Below are 16,252 nucleotides of genomic sequence, written 5' to 3'. Positions count from 1 at the left end.
CTTTACACCAAACTTGATGAAAAAACATGAATATGACTGAATATCACTGTCATGTTGACTGTTCATGGTCACATCTCATGGTCTTCCTCAGTGATGTCTCAGTTGTTGGGACTTAGTAGGAGCAGGTTTGCAAACGTTAAATGGAGGAGCAGAACAACTTCCTGTTCAGGCCAGGATGGAGGAGGAAATATGAAATAAGAGAGTTGAGATGCAGCCTTTGTTATCAGGCTGTGTGACTGTGTGCACACCTGCTTCTGTCTGCTGGTATGAGGCCAACACAGTCGTCATGGAGACGCTTTAAGTTTGAATGGTTTCAGTAAAGTAGTTAATAAATCAACAGATGATAAACTGCAGCTGTATTGTGTCTCGTTCTCTCCATCAGATGCCTGTGAACTGGAACTGGATCCAAACACAATGAACAGAAACCTCAAACTGTCTGATAACAACAGGAAGGTGACAAATGTGAAGGAGTATCAGTCATATCCTGATCATCCAGACAGATTTGACTGGTGGCCTCAGCTGCTGTGTAGAAATGTTCTGACTGGTCGATGTTACTGGGAGGTCAAGTGGAGAGGAAATGTTCATTTATCAGTGAGTTACAGAAGAATCAGCAGGAAAGGAAACAGTGATGACTGTGGGTTTGGAATGAATGATCAGTCCTGGAGTCTGAGATGCTCTGCTGGTCGTTACTCTGTCTGTCACAATATGAGAGAAACATCCATCTCCTCCTCCTCCTCCTCCTCCTCCTCCTCCCTCTCCTCCTCCTCCTCCTCTGTCTCTAACAGAGTAGCAGTGTATGTGGACTGTCCTGCTGGCACTCTGTCCTTCTACAGAGTCTCCTCTGACTCACTGATCCACCTCCACACCTTCAACACCACATTCACTGAACCTCTGTGTGCTGGGTTTAGAGTCTGGCCTGATTCCTCAGTGTCTCTGTAGGAGGGAGAGTCTCTCTGTGTCTCAGACTCAAACACTCAGTTATTTTTCCTTCTACATGATTCATTGATTAGTTTCAGTTGACTCTGCTGTTGTTACTGTCAGGATCCAATGAGCAGCATGCAGCTCTATTCATGTTTCAATCTAATAACATCTGTCCAGCTGTGGAAGCCCACAGTGTTTTTGTGCTTCTCACATGGATTTGATCTCAGCATCATCAAGAAAAGCTTTTAAATACAACAAATTTACATCCTGGCTTTCTGATGTAATTCTCCCTTAGAGGCTAACCCTAACCCTTACCTCTTTGGACCACATTTGATTTTTCTGTTTTATTATTTACTTATTTTTAATGCATATATTTTTCCTTTGAGGTTGGCATTTACTTATTATTTAGTTTGACTTTATTTTGTCTTTGTATTCATTTATTCATGTTTGGTACATTTTCTTTCTTTTCTCCTTTTGAGGGTTGGAGGGGGGGGGGGGTTCTCTGCTCTAACACCACGAGTGGGAACAATATAAAACTACTGGAACATATATCTGTACATTATACTGGTCATCTGTACTTTACTGGTTTCCAATAAAGAAAAACAATAAAAATACATTTATTAAGTGAAGCCTCAGTGGAATGAAAATGAATCCTGTGTCTGTGTTTCCTGCTTATTTATCTCTAATGGAGCCAAATATGTCATAAAATCAGTATTTTAACATCATTACATTTTTTCTCTTGCTGTAAAATAGTTTCACATGTTTGATCATAATGTGTCAGAGGCATTTACAAAAGTTCAGCCAATCAGATGTGACTTTGTGTGAGTATCCACACTGGACATATAAAAGCCATAAGCTGTGTCTCAGTTCAGGGGCTGCATCCTTGTAAGGACGCATTTTAAGGCCGATTATGTCATAATGCCGCACGAAGGCCTGTCCCAATTCGAAGACTCCTCAAACGTATGCTGTCCTTGTTTTCCCTGTTTTTGAGGATGCACCGCTACTATCCTTAGTGGCCTCATATATCCCAAGATCCTTTGCGCGCCGCTGTTCAATCCCATAGATATACACTCACCGCCCACTTTATTAGGTACACCTTGCTAGTACTGGGTTGGACCCCCTTTTGCCTTCAGAACTGCCTTAATCCTTCGTGGCATAGATTCAACAAGGTACTGGAAACATTCCTCAGAGAGTTTGGTCCATATTGACATGATAGCATCACGCAGTTGCTGCACATCCATGATGCGAATCTCCCGTTCCACCACATCCCAAAGGTGCTCTATTGGATTGAAATCTGGTGACTGTGGAGGCCGTTTGAGTTCAGTGAACTCATTGTTCAAGAAACCAGTCTGAGATGATTCGCGCTTTATGACATGGCGCGTTATCCTGCTGGAAGTAGCCATCAAAAGATGGTACACTGTGGTCATAAAGGGATGGACATGGTCAGCAACAATACTCAGGTAGGCTGTGGCGTTGACACGATGCTCAATTGGTACTAAGGGGCCCAAAGTGTGCCAAGAAAATATCCCCCACACCATTGCACCACCAACACCAGCCTGAACCGTTGATACAAGGCAGGATGGATCCATGCTTTCATGTTGTTTACACCAAATTCTGACCCTACCTTCCGAATGTCGCAGCAGAAATCGAGACTCATCAGACCAGGCAACCTTTTTCCAATCTTCTATTGTCCAATTTTGGTGAGCCTGTGCGAATTGTAGCCTCAGTTTCCTGTTCTTAGCTGACAGGAGTGGCACCCGGTGTGGTCTTCTGCTGCTGTAGCCCATCCGCCTCAAAGATCGACGTGTTGTGCATTCAGAGATGCTCTTCTGCATACCTTGGTTGTAACGAGTGGTTATTTGAGTTACTGTTGCCTTTCTATCAGCTCGAACCAGTCTGGCCATTCTCCTCTGACCACTGGCATCAACAAGGCATTTGCGCCCACAGAACTGCTGCTCACTGGATATTTTCTCTTTTTCGGACCATTCTCTGTAAACCCTAGAGATGGTTGTGCGTGAAAATCCCAGTAGATCAGCAGTTTCCTAAATACTCAGACCAGCCCGTCTGGCACCAACAACCATGCCACGTTCATAGTAACTTAAATCACCTTTCTTCCCCATTCTGATGCTCGGTTTGAACTGCAGCAGATCGTCTTGACCAAGTCTACATGCCTAAATGCATTGAGTTGCTGCCATGTGATTGGCTGATTAGAAATTTGCGTTAACGAGCAGTTGGACAGGTGTACCTAATAAAGTGGCCGGTGAGTGTATATAGAACATGTGTTCCCTATATATCTATGTTCAGTCCCGTGAAAAGAACAATAGTTGTTATTGTTAATAAATTTTTGTTTTTATATGGTATTGTTATAAAATAAAAATATTGTTAATTGTTACACGTTGTCTTTTCCATTTAGTATTTACAATTTAAATACAATTTATAACAGGATTAGCAAACGCCGGTAAACAGCGGCAGAGTGACACATCTTTGTTTAATCCCCGGTAAACAGCAGCAGAGTGAGACATCTTTGTTTAAACCGGTAAACAGCAGCAGAGTGAGACATCTTTGTTTAAACCCCGGTAAACAGCAACAGAGTGAGACATCTTTGTTTAAACCCCGGTAAACAGCGGCAGAGTGAGACATCTTCTCAGCTGTGTTGTAATAGAATATCTTTTCTCCAGGTTATTCCCGCCCCCGGAAACGGAATTATGCGCGCGCGCGGGATTTAAGTTTAGAATCAGCGTGCGGCAGCAGCTCGAGCATTGTCGGTTTGTCTTCGCGCGGACAGTAAATAACAACATGGCAACTCCACCGAAGAGAGCGCGAGCTGCTCCCGCCACTTTCTCCCGCAGAGGAAAAAAGATTTCCATCGAGGGAAACATCGGTGAGTTCAACCCTGTAAACACGGTAACTCCGGTAACCCCGTTAAACTCCGGTAAACCCGTTAAACCCCGGTAAATCCGGTAACCCCGTTAAACTCCGGTAACCCCGTTAAACTCCGGTAACCCCCGGTAACTCCGGTGTTACAAATCAACTGGTTTCCACGTTAACTGGTTACCTTTGTTTATAAAAGTTGGGCCTCTCTCACTGTGACTGCAGATGTTTCGATCACGGAGAGAAAACGTAGCTGACCTCGCGTATGCCTGAATGTACTTCCATAAATATCTGATGATCTCTCCACCTGGTTAATCCAAGCATGATGCTTCATGTTGATGATGAATTGTTTTATTTTACACACTGTTGCTCCAACATGATTTACAACAAACGGACGTAAACGTGTCCAAAACATCAAATGCGTGATTTTCCTCGACCACCTTTACTAGACGTGATCTTTTATCATTGTGAAATGTTTTTCAGAGGTGCAACAAGCTGGACCTGTAAGGTGGCTATCATGGCAGTAACAGTGGTCACAAGTTAATTTGGCTGTGGTGTTTTGAAAATCGAGGCTGTGCACACTTCATGTTTACTTCAACAGTTGTTATATCACCTTGTGACAACTGATGGGTGTAATTGCGTGGCGTAATGGTTAAACACTACGCTGTAATGGTTTTGCAGTTGGTGACACACTCGGTTCAAGTCGGGTGACTTTTTATTTAGACATTTATACAGAATATGGTGACCAGTATTTCGGGTCCCACAATTGTACATCACAACATGAAGCATCATGCTTGGATTAACCAGGTGGAGAGATCATCAGATATTTATGGAAGTACATTCAGGCATACGCGAGGTCAGCTACGTTTTCTCTCCGTGATCGAAACATCTGCAGTCACAGTGAGAGAGGCCCAACTTTTATAAACAAAGGTAACCAGTTAACGTGGAAACCAGTTGATTTGTAACACCGGTAACCCCGTTCAACTCCGGTTAACCCGTTCAACTCCGGTAACCCCGGTAACTCCGGTAATCTGTTAGGACCGGAGCGGCTCCGTTGTATTTAACCAGTTCAGTTTTACTGCTTTTAACGTTGCTGGTTTAATCTGTTATAAAGAACATCAGGTTCCAGGTAGTAGCTGATAACCCTTCATCTACTGTTATACTTATATCACATATATTTATATTACATATATTTATATTACATATATTTATATTAGATATATTTATATTACATATATTTATATTACATATATTTATATTACATATATTTATATTATATTTATAATAGATATATTTATATTAGATATATTTATATTACATATATTTATATTACATATATTTATATTAGATATATTTATATTAGATATATTTATATTATATTTATATTACATATATTTATATTAGATATATTTATATTATATTTATAATAGATATATTTATATTAGATATATTTATATTACATATATTTATATTACATATACTTATATCACATATATTTATATTACATATATTTATATTAGATATATTTATATTACATATATTTATATTACATATATTTATATTATATTTATAATAGATATATTTATATTAGATATATTTATATTACATATATTTATATTAGATATATTTATATTACATATATTTATAATAGATATATTTATATTAGATATATTTATATTACATATATTTATATTACATATATTTATATTATATTTATAATAGATATATTTATATTACATATATTTATAATAGATATATTTATATTAGATATATTTATATTACATATATTTATAATAGATATATTTATAATAGATATATTTATAATAGATTTATAATAGATATATTTATAATAGATTTATAATAGATATATTTATATTCCATAGATAGATTTTATTGTCCTTTCCATTATAATCACACAAACAGCTTCAGTTACAAGAACAAACATCAACAGCACAAACATTGACTCTGTGTGATTAGTTTGTTTCTGTTGGTGATGACAGCATGAAGCCTAACCCAACAGTAGAGGAGTATTATGGGCTGGATGATGACGGCGTGTTGAAGAAGTCTAACCCAACAGTAGAGGAGTATTATGGGCTGGATGCTGACGGCGTGTTGAAGAAGTCTAACCCAACAGTAGAGGAGTATTATGGGCTGGATGATGACAGCATGTTGAAGAAGCCTAACCCAACAGTAGAGGAGTATTATGGGCTGGATGATGACAGCATGTTGAAGAAGCCTAACCCAACAGTAGAGGAGTATTATGGGCTGGATGATGACAGCATGTTGAAGAAGCCTAACCCAACAGTAGAGGAGTATTATGGGCTGGATGATGACAGCGTGTTGAAGAAGCCTAACCCAACAGTAGAGGAGTATTATGGGCTGGATGATGACAGCGTGTTGAAGAAGCCTAACCCAACAGTAGAGGAGTATTATGGGCTGGATGATGACGGCGTGTTGAAGAAGCCTAACCCAACAGTAGAGGAGTATTATGGGCTGGATGATGACGGCATGTTGAAGAAGCCTAACCCAACAGTAGAGGAGTATTATGGGCTGGATGATGACGGCATGTTGAAGAAGCCTAACCCAACAGTAGAGGAGTATTATGGGCTGCATGATGACAGCATGAAGCCTAACCCAACAGTAGAGGAGTATTATGGGCTGGATGATGACGGCAAGAAGCCTAACCCAACAGTAGAGGAGTATTATGGGCTGGATGATGACAGCAAGAAGCCTAACCCAACAGTAGAGGAGTATTATGGGCTGGATGCTGACAGCATGAAGCCTAACCCAACAGTAGAGGAGTATTATGGGCTGGATGCTGACAGCATGAAGCCTAACCCAACAGTAGAGGAGTATTATGGGCTGGATGATGACGGCATGTTGAAGAAGTCTAACCCAACAGTAGAGGAGTATTATGGGCTGGATGCTGACAGCATGAAGCCTAACCCAACAGTAGAGGAGTATTATGGGCTGGATGATGACGGCATGTTGAAGAAGTCTAACCCAACAGTAGAGGAGTATTATGGGCTGGATGATGACGGCATGTTGAAGAAGCCTAACCCAACAGTAGAGGAGTATTATGGGCTGGATGATGACGGCATGTTGAAGAAGCCTAACCCAACAGTAGAGGAGTATTATGGGCTGGATGCTGACAGCATGAAGCCTAACCCAACAGTAGAGGAGTATTATGGGCTGCATGATGACAGCATGTTGAAGAAGCCTAACCCAACAGTAGAGGAGTATTATGGGCTGGATGATGACAGTGTGTTGAAGAAGCCTAACCCAACAGTAGAGGAGTATTATGGGCTGGATGATGACGGCATGTTGAAGAAGCCTAACCCAACAGTAGAGGAGTATTATGGGCTGGATGATGACGGCGTGTTGAAGAAGCCTAACCCAACAGTAGAGGAGTATTATGGGCTGGATGATGACGGCATGTTGAAGAAGCCTAACCCAACAGTAGAGGAGTATTATGGGCTGGATGATGACGGCATGTTGAAGAAGCCTAACCCAACAGTAGAGGAGTATTATGGGCTGGATGATGCTTTTATACAGTAGCAACCAGCAGAGAGTCTTTGTTGGCAGCGTTGATGGAAGTCAGTGATGTTCAAAGCTTAGTTTATTGTCTCATGCTGACAGGGTTAGGAGTTAGGGGTTAGGAGTTAGGGGTTAGGAGTTAGGAGTTACGAGTTTACCTGCTGGAGGAGTTGAAAACCAGTTGTCATGTTTTGGAGACATTTGACTGCGGGGACGGTGCTGACTCTGTGGGGACGGTGCTGACTCTGTGGGGACGGTGCTGACTCTGTGGGGACGGTGATGACTGTGGGGACGGTGCAGACTCTGTGGGGACGGTGCTGACTCTGTGGGGACGGTGCAGACTCTGTGGGGACGGTGCTGACTCTGTGGGGACGGTGCTGACTCTGTGGGGACGGTGCTGACTCTGTGGGGACGGTGCTGACTCTGTGGGGACGTTGCTGACTCTGTGGGGACGTTGCTGACTCTGTGGGGACGGTGATGACTCTGTGGGGACGTCGCTGACTCTGTGAGGACGGTGATGACTCTGTGGGGACGGCGCAGACTCTGCGGGGACGGTGCAGACTGCGGGGACGGTGCAGACTGTGGGGACGGTGATGACTCTGTGGGGACGGCGCAGACTCTGCGGGGACGGTGCAGACTGCGGGGACGGCGCTGACTCTGTGTTATTTTAATGGGATTATTTGCTACCAACCTTGTAGCTAAGAATAAAACTTATTACCTTTCTTCATACTTTTAAAAGTAATGATGATTTTATTATTCTTTGTGTAAAAGAGGAGAAACACTGAAGAGTTGATATTTACATTCTCACCTGTCTGTCTCTCCACCTGTCTGTCTCTCTCTCTCCACCTGTCTCTCTCTCTCCACCTGTCTGTCTGTCTGTCTGTCTCCACCTGTTTCTCTCTCTCCACCTGTCTCTCTCTCTCCACCTGTCTGTCTCTCTCCACCTGTCTGTCTCTCCACATGTCTCTCTCTCTCCACCTGTCTGTCTCTCTCCACCTGTCTCTCTCTCTCCGCCTGTCTCTCCACATCTGTCTGTCTCTCTACATCTGTCTGTCTCTCTCCACATCTGTCTGTCTCTCTCCACATCTGTCTGTCTCTCTCCACATCTGTCTGTCTCTCTCCACATCTGTCTGTGTCTCCACCTGTCTGTCTCTCCACCTGTCTGTCTCTCAGCTGCAGGTAAGTCTACGTTTGTGCGCCTCCTTCAGGCGGCGTCGGAGGACTGGGAGGTGATACCTGAACCAATCGGGAAATGGTGCAACATCCAGAACGACAGCGAGGACGTTTACCAGGTGAGTCCCACCTGGTGATGTCACAGGATGAGCTCACATTCATTTCAGAATAAAGTGCTGATCTCAGTCCTTTCACAATAAAGTACTCAGTCCTTTCAGAATAAAGTGCTGATGTTAAACTCTGTGCAGGAGCTGAGTTCGTCTCAGAAGAGCGGAGGAAACCTGCTGCAGATGCTCTACGATAAACCCAGCCGCTGGTCCTACACCTTCCAGGTACTGACTCCGCCCACTGATACCCGACCCTTCCCACTGATACCCGACCCCCCCAACTGATACCCGACCCCGCCCACTGACACCCGGCCCCGCCCACTGGTACCCGACCCCGCCCACTGGTACCCGACCCCGCCCACTGATACCAGACCCCACCCACTGGTACCCGACCCCACCCACTGATACCTGGTCCCACCCACTGACACCTGGCCCCACCCACTGATACATGACCCCACCCACTGACCTTTCTAGTTTACCAATACACTTTTTATTGCTGATCTTCTGATTAGTGAACGACCTGCAACTACCTGTCTGTCTGTCTCCACCTGTCTGTCTATCTCTCAGAGTTATGCGTGTCTCAGCAGAGTTCGCTCTCAGCTTCAGCCTCCGTCAGTCAAACTTCAGCAGGCAGAGAATCCGGTTCAGTTCTACGAACGCTCCGTCTACTCAGACAGGTAACTACACACCTGAGACAGGTAACTACACACCTGAGACAGGTCACTACACACCTGAGACAGGTCACTACACACCTGAGACAGGTCACTTTACGCCTGAGACAGGTCACTTTACGCCTGAGACAGGTCACTACACACCTGAGACAGGTCACTACACACCTGAGACAGGTAACTACACACCTGAGACAGGTCACTACACACCTGAGACAGGTCACTTTACGCCTGAGACAGGTCACTACACGCCTGAGACAGGTCACTACACACCTGAGACAGGTCACTACACACCTGAGACAGGTAACTACACACCTGAGACAGGTCACTACACACCTGAGACAGGTCACTACACACCTGAGACAGGTCACTACACACCTGAGACAGGTCACTTTACGCCTGAGACAGGTCACTACACACCTGAGACAGGTCACTTTACGCCTGAGACAGGTCACTACACACCTGAGACAGGTCACTACACACCTGAGACAGGTCACTACACACCTGAGACAGGTCACTACACACCTGAGACAGGTCACTACACACCTGAGACAGGTCACTACACACCTGAGACAGGTCACTACACGCCTGAGACAGGTCACTACACGCCTGAGACAGGTCACTACACACCTGAGACAGGTCACTACACACCTGAGACAGGTAACTACACACCTGAGACAGGTCACTACACACCTGAGACAGGTCACTACACACCTGAGACAGGTCACTACACACCTGAGACAGGTCACTTTACGCCTGAGACAGGTCACTACACACCTGAGACAGGTAACTATGGTAAGGGGGGGCCATGCGAGTACAGGTAACCATGGTAACGGTGCGTCCTGTGTGTACAGGTACGTGTTTGCTTCCAACCTGTATGAGAGCGGAGACCTGGTGGATACAGAGTGGAGCGTTTACCAGGACTGGCACACCTGGTTACTGAGGGAGTTTGAGGATGACCTCGCCCTCAACGCCATCATCTACCTGAGAGCACAGCCACAGGTAACACTGGTTAGACTGGTTATAGTATTTATATTGGTTATAATGGTTAGACTGGTAATACCTGTCTCTTCAGGGTCTCACAGTGTGTGTGTGTGTATATTTCAGCGCTGTATGCAGAGGCTGCTGCACCGCGGCAGGGAGGAGGAGCAGGGAATTCCTCTGGAGTATCTGGAGCAGCTTCACTTCAAACATGAGTCCTGGTTGGTCCACCGGAACCTCAGGTACCCACGGAGCAGGGTCAGGGTGCTTTTAGGGTGTCTCAGGTACCCACGGAGCAGGGTCAGGGTGCTTTAAGGGTGTCTCAGGTACCCACGGAGCATGGTCAGGGTGCTTTTAGGGTGTCTCAGGTACCCACGGAGCAGGGTCAGGGTGCTTTAAGGGTGTCTCAGGTACCCACGGAGCAGGGTCAGGGTGCTTTAAGGGTGTCTCAGGTACCCACGGAGCAGGGTCAGGGTCAGGGTGCTTTTAGGGTGTCTCAGGTACCCACGGAGCAGGGTCAGGGTGCTTTAAGGGTGTCTCAGGTACCCACGGAGCAGGGTCAGGGTGCTTTAAGGGTGTCTCAGGTACCCACGGAGCAGGGTCAGGGTCAGGGTGCTTTTAGGGTGTCTCAGGTACCCACGGAGCAGGGTCAGGGTGCTTTTAGGGTGTCTCAGGTACCCACGGAGCAGGGTCAGGGTGCTTTTAGGGTGTCTCAGGTACCCACGGAGCAGGGTCAGGGTGCTTTAAGGGTGTCTCAGGTACCCACGGAGCAGGGTCAGGGTGCTTTTAGGGTGTCTCAGGTACCCACGGAGCAGGGTCAGGGTGCTTTTAGGGTGTCTCAGGTACCCACGGAGCAGGGTCAGGGTGCTTTTAGGGTGTCTCAGGTACCCACGGAGCAGGGTCAGGGTGCTTTAAGGGTGTCTCAGGTACCCACGGAGCAGGGTCAGGGTGCTTTAAGGGTGTCTCAGGTACCCACGGAGCAGGGTCAGGGTCAGGGTGCTTTTAGGGTGTCTCAGAGTGCGTAGGAGATATAACCATATATATCTCATAGTTATCTCTGGGTTAGGTTTATCAGTTCATGTGTGTCTGGTCATGAAGTGATGAAGCTTCGTGGATCAGAGGCCAAACGTCTTCATTAGACTTACAACAAGCCCAGTTGTTTTACATTCAACCAAAGATAACTATCATTTTATCTCATTTATTCCACCTGGATGTTTTTGGACCCGTTAGTTTCTCAGCAACACACACACACACACACACACACACACACACACACACACACACACACACACACACACACACACACACGTTGGTGTGGTGCGTTCAGGGTCAGTAACAGTGTGTTTTGTGTGCAGGTTGGATTTTGAGTACCTGAACGATCTTCCCGTCCTCGTTTTGGACGTAGACAGCGATTTTAAAAACGACGGCATCAAACAGGCGGAGATCATTGACAAGGTGAGTTTAACTTTTATTTTTAACATTTTAACGGTTTATTTTTTAACTTTTTAATGCTTTATTTTTATTCTTGTTTTTTTTTTTTTTTTCAGGTGCGAGAGTTCCTCACCACGTTGTAGATCATCTCCGACCAATCACAGCTCATGATGCGAGCAGCCGGCTCTTCTGATTGGACGACAGCAGCGTCACACTTTGTACATTTTGTTTTTTTCCTTCTAAAATTCTAAAGTTTTTACTCATTTTACATTTTATGAAGTTTTTATAGCCACACGTTACCTCTCTCTCTGTGTGTGTGTGTGTGTGTGTGTGTTACAGTGTGTGTGTGTGTGTTACAGTGTGTGTATGTTACAGTGTGTGTATGTTACAGTGTGTGTGTGTATGTTACAGTGTGTGTGTGTGTTTCTTTGCATTACTTTTATATTTATTCTTCAGTCTGAATCATTTTTTCCTCTCTGATCTAAAAGTGAAATGTCTCTGAATGCACCACGATGCGTTCAGGGACAGTTGGATTATTTCCCTCTGTTCAAATAAATCACTTAGACCGATTCAAAGTGTCTCAATCTTTATTTAAACATGTTTCCTTCACTGTCTGTTCCCAGTCTGCCTCCATCTGGTGGCTGGATCAGTGTACTGCGACAGAGTCACAGTGTAAAGGAGCTTTTCCATTATACAGTTCTAGCAGTAAACAACTCCATCAGGGATAGTACCTGCTACCTGCTCCTCCATCAGGGATAGTACCTGATACCTGCTGCTCCTCCATCAGGGATAGTACCTGGTACCTGCTGCTCCATCAGGGATAGTACCTGGTACCTGCTGCTGCTCCATCAGGGATAGTACCTGGTACCTGCTGCTCCATCAGGGATAGTACCTGGTACCTGCTCCTCCATCAGGGATAGTACCTGGTACCTGCTGCTGCTCCATCAGGGATAGTACCTGGTACCTGCTGCTCCATCAGGGATAGTACCTGGTACCTGCTGCTGCTCCATCAGGGATAGTACCTGGTACCTGCTGCTCCTCCATCAGGGATAGTACCTGGTACCTGCTTCTCCTCGATCAGGGATAGTAACTGGTACCTGCTGCTGCTCCATCAGGGATAGTACCTGGTACCTGCTGCTCCATCAGGGATAGTACCTGGTACCTGCTGCTCCATCAGGGATAGTACCTGGTACCTGCTGCTCCATCAGGGATAGTACCTGGTACCTGCTGCTCCTCCATCAGGGATAGTACCTGGTACCTGCTGCTCCATCAGGGATAGTACCTGGTACCTGCTGCTCCATCAGGGATAGTACCTGGTACCTGCTGCTGCTCCATCAGGGATAGTACCTGGTACCTGCTCCTTCATCAGGGATAGTACCTGGTACCTGCTGCTCCATCAGGGATAGTACCTGGTACCTGCTGCTCCTCCATCAGGGATAGTACCTGGTACCTGCTGCTCCATCAGGGATAGTACCTGGTACCTGCTGCTCCTCCATCAGGGATAGTACCTGGTACCTGCTGCTCCTCCATCAGGGATAGTACCTGGTACCTGCTCCTCCATCAGGGATAGTACCTGGTACCTGCTGCTGCTCCATCAGGGATAGTACCTGGTACCTGCTTCTCCATCAGGGATAGTACCTGGTACCTGCTCCTCCATCAGGGATAGTACCTGGTACCGGCTGCTGCTCCATCAGGGATAGTACCTGGTACCTGCTGCTGCTCCATCAGGGATAGTACCTGGTACCTGCTCCTCCATCAGGGATAGTACCTGGTACCGGCTGCTCCATCAGGGATAGTACCTGGTACCTGCTGCTCCATCAGGGATAGTACCTGGTACCTGCTGCTCCATCAGGGATAGTACCTGGTACCTCTGGTGGGGTTCCAAGCGAGCCGAGCCGATACTAAATGTGACGTCATCAGACTGCCGGCCACTGATTGGTCAGAGAGTCACTGGAAGAGTCATGAGCCGTCCTTCACAAGAATCAAACCCGGCATTTATAAATACCAACAACAGCGTTTTCTCTTCTCTTGCTTCGTGTGAGACAGAAAGCCTCCATGTCCTCCATTGTTTGTGTTTGTGTCGTGTATAAAACAAAGTCACGGCAGTTTAAAGCAGCGTTGCTATGACGACCCCGTTCACGTTGAGGAGGAACTATAGTAATGCAAAACCACCTGGTACCAAAACCCAGTACAGCAGAGCTACAACTGTTTAATAGAAAAGCCCCAATAGGTCCAGAATCCAGGGTCCAGCTCTGAGCTTCATTTAGACACAGATTTCTGTTAGAGTCCACAGTACATGAGCAGTAGAGGAGCACGTTGTAACTGCAGTACTCTAGTATTACTGCAGTACTCTGTAGTATTACTGCAGTACTCTAGTATTACTGCAGTACTCTGTAGTATTACTGCAGTACTCTAGTATTACTGCAGTAGTCTGTAGTAATACTGCAGTACTCTGTAGTATTACTGCAGTACTCTAGTATTACTGCAGTAGTCTGTAGTATTACTGCAGTACTCTGTAGTATAACTGCAGTACTCTAGTATTACTGCAGTACTCTGTAGTATTACTGCAGTACTCTAGTATTACTGCAGTAGACTGTAGTATTACTGCAGTACTCTAGTATTACTGTAGTACTCTGTAGTATTACTGCAGTACTCTAGTATTACTGCAGTAGACTGTAGTATTACTGCAGTACTGTGTAGTATTACTGCAGTACTCTGTAGTATTACTGCAGTACTCTGTAGTATAACTGCAGTACTCTAGTATTACTGCAGTAGTCTGTAGTATTACTGCAGTACTCTGTCGTATTACTGCAGTACTCTGTAGTATTACTGCAGTACTCTGTAGTATAACTGCAGTACTGTGTAGTATTACTGCAGTACTCTGGTATTACTGCAGTACTCTGTAGTATTACTGCAGTACTGTGTAGTATTACTGCAGTATTGTGTAATAGCAGAAATGTGTCAGCAGTTCTTCAGCTGAACTAATAATTACTGAGTTTAACATTGTTCTGTTAATGTTCACACACTAACACACACACACACACACTAACACACACACACTAACACACACACACACTAACACACACACACACTAACACACACACACACACTAACACACACACACACTAACACACACACTAACACACAAACACACACATTAACACACACATTAACACACACACACACACTAACACACACACACATTAACACACACACACACACACACACTAACACACACACACACACTAACACACACACACACTAACACACACATTAACACACTCTCAGTTGTGGAACATGTTGAACATCAATCAGTGATTAAAGGTTTAGTTTTTAGTTTTTTACTCTTTTATTACGTACATGTTTCTCTGTGTTTTACATACGTGTGTGTAGCTATGTGTGTGTAGCTATGTGTGTGTAGCTATGTGTGTGTAGCTATGTGTGTGTCAGACGTGCTGAGATGTTTGTTGGTTCAAACTCAGTCGGATGAATTCCAGCAGAGAGAAACTCAGCGAGCAGCGACCAGCTGTCCCCAACAGGGACCAGGACCAGGACCAGGACCAGGACCAGGACCGAGAGGCTCAGTCACAGTCTGCAGGTTCTTGTTTTATTTAAAAGTTTCATGAAGCAAAATAACAGATTTAAAAACTTTGATAAAAGGTCACAAACACTTTACTATCAGATCTATTGTCCAATAGATTGACGGATTGGTTTATTGAGGTTTTCCCTCTAAAGTTAGAGATTGGACTCGCTCACCCATTAACTGACAAACAAATGATTAAAGCCAAGAAAAGCAGAGAGAGAGAGAGAGATCACCACGGTTACAATGGTCTGCGACCACTGAAGCGGACAGAAGACGGACGGAGGACAGTCAGGACTCACTTCTCTTTGTAAAGGCAGTGAATGTGCAGCGGTCCCCCAGCAGACTGTAAGTCCACTTTGAGAGAAAATCCTTCTGTGTGTTTCTTTGTGTTTTGTGCAGCAGCTTTAATCCTTTAAGAAGTCTCAGCAGACTGCATGTAAATATTCACCTGTTAGAGTTCAGTGTGAAACGCTGCTGCTGCAGTCAGGACATGAGTTCATTCAGCAGCCCGTCGGAGGAGCGCGCTCTGGAAGAGTCTGCAGAAGCTCTGGAGAGTTTGGGAGGGTTTTGATAGTTTGGGAGGTTTGATAGTTTGGGAGGTTTTGATAGTTTGGGAGGTTTGATAGTTTGGGAGGTTTTGATAGTTTGGGAGGTTTTGATAGTTTGGGAGGTTTTGATAGTTTGGGAGGTTTTGGCAGCGTCGATGTTTCATTCAAACTTTTTTAAAGAGTTCATATAAAGTTTGTTTCTGTTCTCAGGTTCAGTCTGAAGGACGTGAAGCTCAAAGCCTGAAGAAACGTTATTAACCGTTTACCAGCTGAGACGACATCAAACATCTGATTTTTAATAATATAATTTTAATATTAATTAAATTATTAATATTAATAATAAGGGAACACATGAAAACATGAACCAGCATTAAAATATATTAAAATATTTTATTAACTTTATTATAAAAACGTTGAACTGAAGACACAAAG

General features: G+C 44.8%; 1 protein-coding gene across 1 annotated transcript; it reads left to right on the top strand.

Annotated features, from left to right (window-relative positions):
• The first annotated feature begins 3,690 nt into the window (after window positions 1-3,690).
• On the top strand, window positions 3,691-12,084 carry LOC133993707 (deoxycytidine kinase 2-like). The gene is made up of 8 exons (XM_062432725.1): window positions 3,691-3,802; window positions 8,503-8,621; window positions 8,751-8,834; window positions 9,177-9,286; window positions 10,132-10,279; window positions 10,385-10,500; window positions 11,614-11,713; window positions 11,806-12,084. Exons 1-8 carry the CDS (start codon window positions 3,718-3,720, stop codon window positions 11,830-11,832), a joined length of 789 nt encoding a protein of 262 aa, XP_062288709.1. The 5' UTR covers window positions 3,691-3,717; the 3' UTR covers window positions 11,833-12,084.
• Window positions 12,085-16,252: the final 4,168 nt, after the last annotated feature.

Source organism: Scomber scombrus, chromosome 14 (genome assembly GCF_963691925.1).
Source record: "Scomber scombrus chromosome 14, fScoSco1.1, whole genome shotgun sequence".
In the NCBI taxonomy this organism is placed as follows: domain Eukaryota; kingdom Metazoa; phylum Chordata; class Actinopteri; order Scombriformes; family Scombridae; genus Scomber; species Scomber scombrus.
The sequence above is the reverse complement of the archived record's forward strand: the minus strand, read 5'-3'. Positions and strand labels throughout refer to the sequence as shown.